We start from the raw sequence: 12,769 nt of genomic DNA, 5'->3' as shown, positions 1-12,769 counted from the left end.
CTTGCTTTTCCAGTGTGATGGTGTGTCCAGGACTTGCTATGGTGGGAGAATTGGGTTCTGATGATGCCTAGGAACCTTGGTTTGTGTTGTTTATTTTCTTACTCTTGCCCCCCACCATCTGGTTATCTAGTGCTACCTGCCTTTTCTAAATCTGACTGGAGTCAGTCCTTCCTGTGATCCTGGTTGTATCAGAACTCCTCAGAGTCAGTCTGTCTCTGTGACCCTGTGATTCTGGTATCCTGTGACCCTGGGCTTGTTAGAGCACCTGGGAGTGTAGCAGCTTCCTCTGGGTGTTGTGGGACTGGCTGTGGAGCCTGGGCCCAAGGTCTGCTGAGGACACCAGCCCAGAGAGACTGGAAGGAACCCAAGGCACTCTGCTGGCAGAGTTCCTGTGTGCCTGGTCCTGCAGGTCCCAGGTACTACAGGGGTTGGGACAGATGTTGGGTCCTCCTCACCTCTGATCCTGAGAGTGTCAGAGCACCTGGGAGTGGAGCTTCTTCTGGGTGTTGTGAGACTGGCTGCAGAGCTTGAGCCCAAGGTCAACTCAGGACACCAGCCCAGAGAGACCGGAAGGAACCTGAGCCACTCTGCTGGTGGAGTTCCTGTGTCTCTTTTTTATTCAAAAATTGGAGTTTTTTCAGCACTTATTGTCCTGAATCTTTGTTGTATCACTAAATTTAGGTATATGAAAACTTGTTTTAGGACAAATATAAATCTTATTGATAGAACAGCAATATTGCCTAATTGCTTGGATAAATTAAGCAAGGACAAAAATTAGAGACTTGCAAGACTAAAGAGATGGCTAAATGCATAAGATACTGTGGGGCAAGCAGGAGGACTGAGTTTGGACCACCAGAACTCATATTTACATACCAGGGTTGATAATTTGTGCCTGTAAACTCCACACTGGCATTTGAGGCTAAAACAGAATAAGTAGAAACAGATAAGTGCTTGGGGCTTTATGACTAGCCTGTCTAGCTACATTAGTATGTTTTGTGTGCAACAAGAGATCCGGTCTTGAAATAAGGTTAGTGAACAAGAAGAAACATCCAACATCTATCTATGGACACCATAGATGTGCTTATATATGTAGTCACATATACACTCACAAGTGGCTACATGTGTACAAAACACACACACACATACACACACACAAACACATACACACACACTCCTAAAGAACATAGCAGAAAAGAAAAGAAAAAGCTTTTGAAGACAAAATTTCTAAATTTTGAGTAACATCCTAACACTTTCATGTTTTCCTTTTTTCTAGTTTGTTGCTGGTTTAAGATATGGTTTCAGTGTATATAACTTTTCTGGCTTCTATTCCATGGTACTTTAGCCTCTGGCTCCCACACAAGTGCTAGGATTACAAGCATGTGCCACCATATGGCCTTCTATACTTTTCTTGAAAGTCAGTTTGGCAATTTAAATATCAGTTGTTGTTCTGATGATAAGCATTGGCTTATTATTAATGTGATGCTCTTGATAATTAACCCATATAAATTCATCATAATTTATTCTTAATATGTTGTTATACAATATTCTCAAAGTAAAACAAAGTATAAAGACTATGATCTGGGTTATCTATCCACAATATTTTATACAATGATTCCACATGTCATAGCCTCTGAGTGACTATAACAGCTTCATTCGTACAGATATATAGTGCCATATTGTATAGAAACTTTAAATATGACTTTCAAAATATTTTGTCTATTGTTTTCTTTCCATAGCTTTATCAAATTCATCAATTTCTGTACTGAAGTTACTATCTAGCATCTTTTTCTGATACACTGTCTAGTTCAGTGTTATTGAAAGCAAGAGTAACCACACATTAAAAATGTCAAAAAATAAAGCAGAGTAATATAGTTTTTTTTTTTAATGTGGTGAACATTTGGGATACTGAACAAGATTCATGGTGTATATTTCTGTATGTGAACTCAGACTAGTTATTTATGCTTTTATCCCCTAGTATTAAATTCTTTTTTAAAAAGATGTATTTATTTTATGTATATGAGTACACTGTTGCTGTCTTCAGACACACCAGAAGAGGGCATCGGATTCCATTACAGATGGTTCTCACCCACCGTGTGGTTGCTGGGAAATGAACTCAGGACTTCTGAAAGAACAGTTGGTGCTCTTAACCACTGAGCCATCTCTCTAACCCCTAAATTCTTAAATGACTTACTAGCATAAGAAGTGACAAAGTCCACAATCTTTCCTAATGATAGTTGCTTCATATCACATCCGGTGTAGACTTTCCTTGAGACTTTACATGGCAAAGAAAATATTAGTTCTCATATTCCTTTGTCTGCCACAAAGTTGAATTCTAGGTTAAACTGCCTAGCAAGAAGAACACATCAGTCTACAGAACATTACAGTTGGATCTGAGTCTACTTTACTATCTCCACCAGTTTATTTTCTATTGAATCCTCAGTATGAATAATCAGATTTTCTGATAGTCTTCAATAACTTATCCAAATAAATTAGATCATTTCTTTTGTATTTTCTTTTTTCTGGGGGGGGGGGGGGGGGGGGGGGTTGTTGAAACAGCTTTTCTGTGTAGCAGCCCCGACTGTCCAGAAACCCCCAGAGATCTGTCCGCCTCTACCTGAGTGCCGAGGTTACAGGTGTGCTCCACCACCTCAGCATTAATCTCATTTGTTTACCAGCATTCTGCATTTTCCCCATAAGTCATATAATCGTTATTCCTATATGTTTTGCTCATGTTGCCTACATGACCTCATCTTACTCGTACCCCAAATGCAAAAAACCAACCAAATAAACATCTGCATTAAATGACATCATAGATCAAATGGACACAGCAGAGACCTACATTAATAGTTCATTCGATGAGGACAAGTTAAACAATATCTATGTCCATGGTGCTTGTTCTAAAAGAAATAAAATAATAGGAAAATGGAAATATTTATAAATATAGGGAAACAGAAGTTAAACTTTGTATTCTCTCCAATGAAATGATGTCAGAGCACAACTCAGTAGCACAGGAAACTATCAAGCAAGCATAAACTCTAGCAAATAATGTGGTGTTGAATGGTGAATGGGTCATTCAAGAAATGAATGGATTTCTATAAATGAATGAAAATAAAACAGAATATAAGGGCCTGTGGAATGCAATGAATCAGTCACAAAATGAAAGTATACATGAAATTCTTATTATAGGTAAAAATAAAAGGATAAAAATAAAAATGCAAAAAGTGAAGTAAAGTGTAGGTTTTCAGAAGAGAAACACGATAGGCATGAGTTGCACCAACTGAAAGAATAAGAAAATACAAATGAGTGAAGGGAGAGAAGAGTGAATCATTAGAATGAGCATGAATGGAATTCAGGACCCCATTAGGACGTACCTTGATATTTAAAATCCACCAAATTGAAAAACATAAAAGAAAAAGAAATGAGTGAAATTTTAGAGGCTTGTGACCGACCTAAAAACAAAACAAAACAAAACAAAAAAAAAACAAGGTGACAATGTCACAAGAAGACATCTTATGACACCAAATAAAACCTCTAGTGCCAGGAATGGGCCACTTCTTGTTAAATCATTTGCCAAACAAGTCCAAACCAAGCATGCTTTCCACAAGCTTTCAGTAAGTCCCAATTATTGAAGACAATACTTCATCACATATAGAGAAGTCTAGCTGGTATCCAGATAGATGCTTCACCCTTACTGACTAGGGTCTATGGTACTGGAAGGCACTCTGTACATTAACACCCAGCTACAAACCCTGTGACCTACAACAGTAACTTGCATCCAGGATATGCTGGTGTAATGGTCGTATAAATGTCATGCAATTAACCAACCACTTTTTTAAAAAGTAGACTTAAATATTATTCCATGAGATAGGATTCAAAGATGACACTGCTAAAGTGGTCAAGAACCTGATGCTAAATAAATCATGGGCCTAGAGGAAAATCTAATGCTGTTATCCTGATTAAAAGAACATAGAAATAAAATTACTACTCATGACAAACTGCTCTACCCATGAAATCAGTGCCTTCCTTAATCCTCATTACTGCTCCTTCTTGCAGTAGATGGTTATTAACATGGAGACTCACAACTGGACAGTATGCAGGAAGTGAAAGACTTAGTCTAAAACCTCTCTCTCAAACCCCTTTCCCTCTAGACTCAGGGATCTATACAGAAAATGAGGCAAGGAAATTATAAGAGCTAGAAGCAATGGATGACTTCAAGAAAACAGGATAGGAGCACATGTAAACTTACAGAGACTGTGGAAGCCTGCACAAGATCGGCAATGTGTCCATGCAGATGTGGTCCCATCACTGAGAGGGGAAGTGATAAGAAGCTTCCGTCCCTACCTCCGAAGTTACCGCAGTTGATACTGCTGTGTAGGGAACAATCTTTTCACAGATTCAGTATCCCTGGGCATATCAACCGCACCCAGGGCAAGCTCCATGCCCAGGAGTAGTTGGCCAACACAAAGTGAACTCCAATTCGTTTTTGTGTATGGGCTTCTTGTTTCATTTTGTTGTCGTCGTTTTGGCATTTTCTCTTGTTTCTTTTTTCTTTGTTTTAATTTTAGTTTTGTGGGATTTTTGTTCTTGAAAGAAAGACCACAGAGTTGGGTAGGTGGGTAGGAAGGTTAGGGATGATATAGGAGGAGTTGGGGGAAGGTAAATCATGATCAAATATTAGTATATTAAAATTTTAATGAAAATAAATAAAGCTAAGGAATAATTTTAAAAGAACACATCAAAATTATTCAATATGATCCAGTTAGCTTTATTTCATAGATGCTGGAATAAATAGCTCAACATCCAGATGTTAGTAATTACAATATATCACTTAAGTGGACTGCAGAACAGAAATTTCGTGAGTATATCAAAAGATTTAGGAAAATGTTTTGACAAAATTCAACATTCTTTCAGAAAAAATGTCTTGAGAAACTGGGTCAGATGGAACATGTCTCAAGGTAATAAGTAGATCTATATCTATAACTAATCTATATGTATCTGTTTATATATCATTTAAGTTTATCAATCACTCTAAATCATATATGCATATATAGCCGTATGTATATAACTTATATAGAGATATGTAAATTATAGCCAAGCATTATATTAATTAGGGAAAAATTCAAAGCAATTGTACTAATATACAGATCAAAACACTTCTCCACTTTTATTCAAGATAGTATTGGAAGGCTTAGCTAAAACCTTAAGAGAAGAAAAGCAAATAAATGAAATAGCAATATGAGAGGAGGAAGTCAAAGAATCCTGGTTTGCAGATGTTGTGGCTTTGTATAATAAGAAAACCCCAAAAACTCTACCAGAAAACTCTAAAAACTGCCATTCAGCAAAACAGAAGGACACAAAATTAACGTGCACAATCTTTAGCATTTCTATATACAAATTAAAAAAAAAACATTTCGCACGTGGGGGTAAAACATCCATCTTGGCTGGAATGCCTGGCTTTCATTCTGATGTTTCTCAAGTAGAGGCCAGACAAAATGCAGAGCAGTTTCTCAGAGTTATATTCCTGTTCAGCAGTTGTACTGGGTGGTGCAAACCAGACAGCGTAGGGGCAGTAAACAGACCCTAGCTCTGATACTTTATGTTCACGTCCCCTCCCTTACTGTGCAAGTTCTTATAGCTTAGATGGAACCTTGACAAAGGCGGAAGTGAGACAGCAGCTTCAGTTTTTCACATCCCGACACTTGGATACAGGAACTTCACCTGTATTCAGACAATATGTGTGTTTGGCCAATAGATACCATCTCCATGATACCAGTCTCTAAGAACTTCCCTAACATTTTTAACTGAAAGGAGTTAAGTCTTCTACTACAGATCACTTGGAGACTCCATCCACTCACGTCTTCTTGCTCCTCTGCTGTCTGGAGGGCTCATCTGAAGGCCTGAGTGGGAAGCACTGTTTACAGTAACCCTTACCAAGAGAACATACTGTCCCTTAGATTACCGAGCTGTGGTGACACTGGCTTAGAACTGTTGGAGTGAAAGATCAGTTACTAAGAAGGTTGGTGCATAGGTTTTCTCCAGTTCTTATAGGAGTCGCCTACTCGGAAGTTATTCTCTAGTCCAAGGGTGGGATGAACTGTTGAGTCAATGAGGTGTAACCATGGCAACCCACCATAGTCTCATTCTGTAACTACTACTCCCTCCCCAACCCACACTGCTCAAGTGTGACCCCAGGTAGTGTCAGCTGAAAGGGGGCTGTGGTGGAGTCCTGTCAGTATTTGTGGTGGCCTTTCAATAAGACAGTCTGCATGTCTAACCAGTGGAGTCTTGGCCTTAAAGAACCTGAGATCTACACCAGCAGAAGGGTTTTAACATCAGGTTCCCAAACCCTTCAATTTCCATTCATCTGCCTCCCACAGGCCAAGTGGAAACCGACACCAAAACGTGGGCTGAGGGAGACCATGTGGAGAACTAGGGAAAGCAAAATGGGTTTTTTTGTACCTTATTGAAAAGAAATTTTTAAGTGCATACATAGTTACTAGCTTTTATTGTGCCAGGAGAATGTTTCCATATGTGTGCATACTCTCTGTAATTCCACTGTAAAACGTCGTACCTTCACTAGCTTTTAAAAAACAAATATTTTTTTAAAAATGGAAGAATTCATATTCTATTTTCTAATCGTGGTGTGTCTATTTGGAAGGTATATTCGAATCTACTTATTGAATTTTATGGTCGCTTTCTTTGATGATGCTTGCAAGTTTTCTGGATAGAAATTATTTTATTATTATAGTAAAACGATGTTTGATTCAAAAATTGGAAAAAAGTTGTTTTAAATAAATTGTCTATATACCAGAACAAGTTTATTGTATAATAATCATGCTGCTAATAAAATAGTGGCAATTGCAAAAAACAAAAACAAAAACAAAACCCAAAACAATATTGAAGAAGAAACTAAAGAAGCAATTCTACTAGCAATTGCCTAAAAACAAACCAAAGCCAAAGACCTTGGAATACATCCAACCAATGAAGTGAAAGACCTCCACAATGGGAACTTTAAAACACTGAAGAGAGCAGTTGAAGGAGACACTAGCAAAGCTCCCATGCCTATAGAGCAGAAGAACCAATTTTGAGACAGTATCTACCTTACCAAAAAGAGTCTACAGATTCAATGCAATTCCCATCAAAAGCCCAGTGCAAGTCTTCACAGAACTTGAAAAAAAAAAATTCTCAAAATTCATGTGGAAACACAAAAGTCTTAGAGAACCAAGGCAATTCTATTCAAAAGCTACAAGACTAAAATTGTTCCCACATCTGATTTCAAGTTACTTTTAGAGCCATAATAACAAGAGGCAGATGGTACTGACACAAAACCAGAAAATTGATTAACAAGCAGACAACAGAAGGGCCAGACTTCTTTTTTGTGTGTGTGTGTGTGTTTAAATTAATTTATTTATTTTCTTTTTTTTTATTTTAGATATTTTCTTTATTTACATGTGAATTTCTCCATTCCCAGTTTCCCCTCCAAAAAACAAAGAAACAAGCAAAAACAACAAAAACAAACCCCTGTTGCCTCCCCCTTCCCCATGCCTGCCAACCCGCCCTCTCCCACTTTCTGGCCCTGGCATTCCCCTACACTGGGGCTCAGAACCTTCACAGAGCCGAGGTCCTCTCCTCCTATTGATGATCGATTTTGCAATCCTCTACCATACACATGCTGCCTGAACAATCAGACGCCTCCATGTGCAGTCCTTGGTTGGTGGTTGAGACCCTGGGAGCTCCGAGGGTACTAGTTAGTTCATATTGTTGTTCCTCCTAAGGGGCTGCAAACCCCTCAGCTCCATTGGTCCTTTCTCTAACTCCTTCACTGGGGACCCTGTACTCAGTCCGATGAATGGCCAGCCTAAATATAGCTATCTCCTGAGAGGCTCTGACAGTATCTGACTAACACAGGGCCAGACTTCTGATCTGTGCTGATTGGATGGAGCCTTGCAGTTTCTGCAGGACGGCACCACTGTTAGTTTGGTGTTTGCTATTGAACTGTATTGCTGGTATCCTGAGAAGAGTGGAATTGCCCCCAAAGAACTATTACTAAACAGATCCCGAACTCCCATTTCTTATAAACCTTCTTTTTTCCCTACCTGTCGTCAGTGAGCCAGGAGGGAGGTTGAAGTGTTCAAGAACCCTAAATAAAGTAGGTTAGAGAAGAAAAAAAACACAAAACATTGGAGAATATGCTAAGTCCCCAGATGCAAGAGCTATGCATGGTCAGTAGAGGCTCCTGGTATACACAGAAGGGAAGTTACTACTGGAGGATAGCTCTGCCAGAGAGCTTAAGATTGTTCAGTAGGGACACAGCACCAACCTCAATCAAAGGGAAGGCAAGTGTCTCCAATCTTAACGGCACCACACCCACCAGATAGGTTCAGAAACAAGCTACTGTGACCCCTCTCTGCTGTCTTTCTCTTGTGTTTCTCCATTTCCCTTTGGATTATACATTTAGTAGTGTGATGATTTCATAAAAAAAGACAACCCCTTAAGTTTTAACTTTTATTCTTCCCTTTATATTTGGTCACATTCTGCTAATCTTTCGCTTCCCCTTTCTATTTATTTATTTATTTATTTATTTATTTTTAGATATTTTCTTTATTTACATATCATATGATATCTCCTTTCCCAGTTTCCCCTCCCCCCCAAAAAAAGAAATAAAAGTAAAGAAAAAGAAAAAGAAAAAAAAAAGAAAAAACAAAAACCCTGTTCCCTTCCCTGTCCCCCTGCTAACCATATACCCTCTCCCACTTCTTGGCCCTGGAATTCCCCTACACTGGGGCATAGATCCTTCACAGGGCCAAGGTCCTCTCCTCCCATTGATGACTGACTAGGCCATTATCTGCTATACATATGCTGCTAGAGCCATTAGTCCGTCCCACCATGTGTACTCTTTGATTGGTGGTTTAGTCCCTGGGAGCTCTGAGGGTACTAGTTAGTTCATATTGTTGTTCGTCCTAAGGGGCTGCAAACCCTTCAGCTCCTTGGGTCTTTTCTCTAACTCCTTCCTTGGGGACCCTGAACTCAGTCCAATGGATGGCTGTGAGCCACTACTTCTGTATTAGTCGAGTACTGTCAGAGCCTCTCAGTAGACAGCTATATCAGGCTCCTGTCAGGCAGCACTTGCTGTCATCCACAATAGTGTCTGGATTTAATGACTAAATATGGGAAGGATTCTCAGGTGGAGCAGTCTTTGGATTGTCCTTCCTTCAGTCTCTGCTGCATAGTTTGTCTCTGCAACTCCTTCCATGGGTATTTTGTTCCCCCTATTAAGAAGGAACAAAGTATCCAGTTTGGTCTTCCTTCTTGAGTTTCTTGTGGTTTGTGGATTGTACTTTGTGTATTCCCATCTTCTGGGCGAATATCCACTTATCAGAGAGTGCATACCGTGCTTGTTCTTTTGTGATTGGGTTACCTCACTTAGGATGATATTCTCCAGGTCCATCCATTTCCCTAAGAATTTCATAAATCCATTGTTTTTAATAGCTGAGTAGTACTCCATTGTGCAGATGTACCACATTTTCTTTATCCACTCTGTTGAGGGACATCTGGGTTGTTTCCAGTTTCTGGCTACTATAAATAATGCTGCTATGAACATAGTGGAGCATGTGTCCTTATTACAGGTTGGAGCATCTTCTGGGTATATGTCCAGGAGTGGTATAGCTGGGTCCTCTGATAGTAGTATGTCCAATTTCCAGAGGAAACGCCAAACTGATTTCCAGAGTGGTTGTTCCAGCTTGCAATCCCACCAGAAATGAAAGAGTGTTCCTCTTTCTCCACAACCTCTTCAGCATCTGCTGTCACCTGAGTTTTTTATCCTAGCCATTGTGACTGGTGTGAGGTGGAATCTCAGGGTTGTTTTGATTTGCATTTCCCTGATGACTAAGGATGTTGAACATTTCTTTAGGTGCTTCTCAGCCATTCGGTATTCATCAGTTGAGAATTCTTTGTTTAGCTCTGTACCCCATTTTTTAATAAGTTTTTTTTTGTTCTCTGGAGTCTAACTTCTTGAGGTCTTTGTATACATTGGATATTAGCCCTCTATCAGATATAGCATTGGTAAAGATGTTTTCCCAATTTGTTGGTTGCCATTTGTCCTATTGACAGTGTCTTTTGCCTTACAGAAGCTTTGCAACTTTATGAAGTCCCATTTGTCAATTCTTGATCTTAGAGCATAAGCTATTGGTGTTCTGTTCAGGAAATTTTCTCCTGTGCCCATGTGCTCGAGGCTCTTCCCCACTTTCTTTTCTATTACTTTCAGTGTATCTGGTTTTATGTGGAAGTCCTTGATCCACTTGGGCTAGAGCTTTGTACAAGGAGATAGGAAAGGATCGATTTGCACTCATCTACATGCTAACTGCCAGTTGAGCCATCACCATTTGTTGAAAATGCTGTCTTTTTCCACTGGATGGTTTTAGCTCCTTTGTCAAAGATCAAGTAACCATAATTGTGTGGGTTCATTTCTGGGTCTTCAGTTCTACTCCATTGATCTACCTACCTGTCAGTGTACCAATACCATGCAGGTTTTGTTTTGTTTTGTTTTGTTTGTTTGTTTTTTATCACAATTGCTCTGTAGTACAGCTTAAGGTCAGGAATGGTGATTCCACCAGAGGTTCTTTTATTGTTGGGAATAGTTTTCACTATCCTAGGTTTTTGTTATTACAGATGAATTTGCAAGTTGCTCTTTCTAAATCTATGAAGAATTGAGTTGGAATTTGATAGGGTTTGCATTGAATCTGTAGATTGCCTTCACCAAGATGGCCATTTTTACTATATTAATCCTGCCAATCCACGAGCATGGGAAATCTTTCCATTTTCTAAGATCTTCAATTTCCTTCTTCAGAGACTTGAAGTTCTTGTCAAACAGATCTTTTACTTGCTTAGTTAGAGTCAAACCAAAGTATTTTATATTATTTGTAATTATTGTGAAGGGTGTTGTTTCCCTAATTTCTATCTCAGTCTGATTATCCTTTGTGTATAGGAAGGCCTCTGATTTTCTTGAGTTAATTTTATATCCAGCTACTTTGCTGAAGTTGTTTATCAGGTTTACGAGCTCTCTGGTGGAATTTTTGGGGTCACTTAAGTATACTATCATATCATCAGCAAATAGTGATAATTTGATTTCTTCCTTTTCAATTTGTACCCCTTTGATCTCCTTTTGTTGTCTAATTGCTCTGGCTAGGACTTCAAGAACAATATTGAATAGATAGGGAGAGAGTGGGCAGCCTTGTCTCGTCACTGATTTTACTGGATTGCTTCAAGTTTCTCTCCATTTAGTTTGATGTTGGCTACTGGCTTGCTGTATATTGTTTTTACTATGTTTAAGTATGGACCTTGAATTCCTGATCTTTCCAAGACTTTTATCATGAATGGATGTTGGATTTTGTCAAATGCTTTCTCAGCATCTAAGGAGATGATCATATGGTTTTTTTCTTTGAGTTTGTTTATATAGTGAATTACGTTGATGGATTTCCATATATTGAACCATCCATGCATCCCTGGGATGATGGATGATCATTTTGATGTGTTCTTGGATTCGATTTGCAAGAATTTTATTGAGTATTTTTGCATGGATATTCATAAGGGAAATTGGTCTGAAGTTTTCTTTGTTAGGTCTTTGTGTGGTTTAGGTATAAGAGTAATTGTGGCTTCATAGAACGAATTGGGTAGAGTATCTTCTGCTTCTATTTTGTGGAATAGTTTGAGGAGTATTGATATTAGGTCTTCTTTGAAGGTCTGATAATACCCTGCACTAAACCCATCTGGTCCTGGGCTTTTTTTTGATTGGCAGACTATTAATGACTGTTTCTATTTCATTAGCAGATATGGGACTGTTTAGATCATTTATCTGATCTTGATTTAACTTTGGTACCTGGTATCTGTCTAGAAAATTGTCCATTTCTTCCAGGTTTTCCAGTTTTGTTGAGTATAGGCTTTTGTAGTAGGATCTCATGATGGTTTGGATTTCTTCAGTGTCTGTTGTTATGTCACCCTTTCCATTTCTGATCTTATTAGGATACTGTCTCTGTGCCCTTAGTTAGTCTGGCTAAGGGTTTATCTATTTTGTTGATTTTCTCAAAGAACCAGCTCCTGGTTTGGTTGATTCTTTGTATAGTTCTTTTTGTTTCCATTTGGTTAATTTTGAATATTCCCCTGAGTTTGATTATTTCCTGCCTTAGACTCCTCTTGGGTGAATTTGCTTCATTTTGTTCTAGACCTTTCAGATGTGCTGTCAAATTGCTGGTGTATGCTCTCTCCAGTTTCTTTTTGGAGGCACTTAAAGCTAAGAGTTTTTCTCTTAGGACTGCTTTCATTGTGTCCCATAAGTTTGGGTATGTTATGGCTTCATTTTCATTAAATTCTAGAAAGTCTTTAATTTCTTTCTTTCTTTCTTCCTTGACCAAGTTATCATTGAGTAGAGTGTTGTTAAGTTTCCACGTGTATGTGGACATTCTATTGTTTATGTTGTTATTGAGGAACAGCTTTAGTCCATGGTGATCTGACAGGATGTAAGAAATTATTTCAAACTTCTTGTATCTGTTGAGACCTGATTTGTGACCAATTATATGGTCAATTTTGGAGAAGCTACCATGAGGTGCTGAGAAGAAGGTATATCCCTTTGTTTTAGGATAAAAATTCTATAGATATCTATTAAATCCATCTGTTTCATACCTTCTGTTAATCTCACTGTGTCTTTGTTTAGTTTCTGCTATCATGATCTGTCCATTGGAGAGAGTGGGGTGTTGAAATCTCCCACTATTATTGT

At 38.6% G+C, this 12,769-nt stretch overlaps 1 protein-coding gene across 1 annotated transcript in view; it reads right to left on the bottom strand.

Moving 5' to 3' along the window:
• The window catches only part of LOC116104783 (disintegrin and metalloproteinase domain-containing protein 25-like), a 43,640-nt gene extending 40,955 nt beyond the window's left edge, over positions 1-2,685 (bottom strand). Inside the window, 1 exon segment of the mRNA XM_031391236.1 lies at positions 2,673-2,685. Within this exon segment, the coding sequence (XP_031247096.1) occupies positions 2,673-2,685 (13 nt within the window).
• Positions 2,686-12,769: the final 10,084 nt, after the last annotated feature.

The sequence above is a fragment of the Mastomys coucha genome, unplaced genomic scaffold (genome assembly GCF_008632895.1).
Source record: "Mastomys coucha isolate ucsf_1 unplaced genomic scaffold, UCSF_Mcou_1 pScaffold22, whole genome shotgun sequence".
Lineage (NCBI taxonomy): Eukaryota > Metazoa > Chordata > Mammalia > Rodentia > Muridae > Mastomys > Mastomys coucha.
Note: the sequence above shows the minus strand (reverse complement) of the source record. Positions and strands in the feature narration are given on the sequence as shown.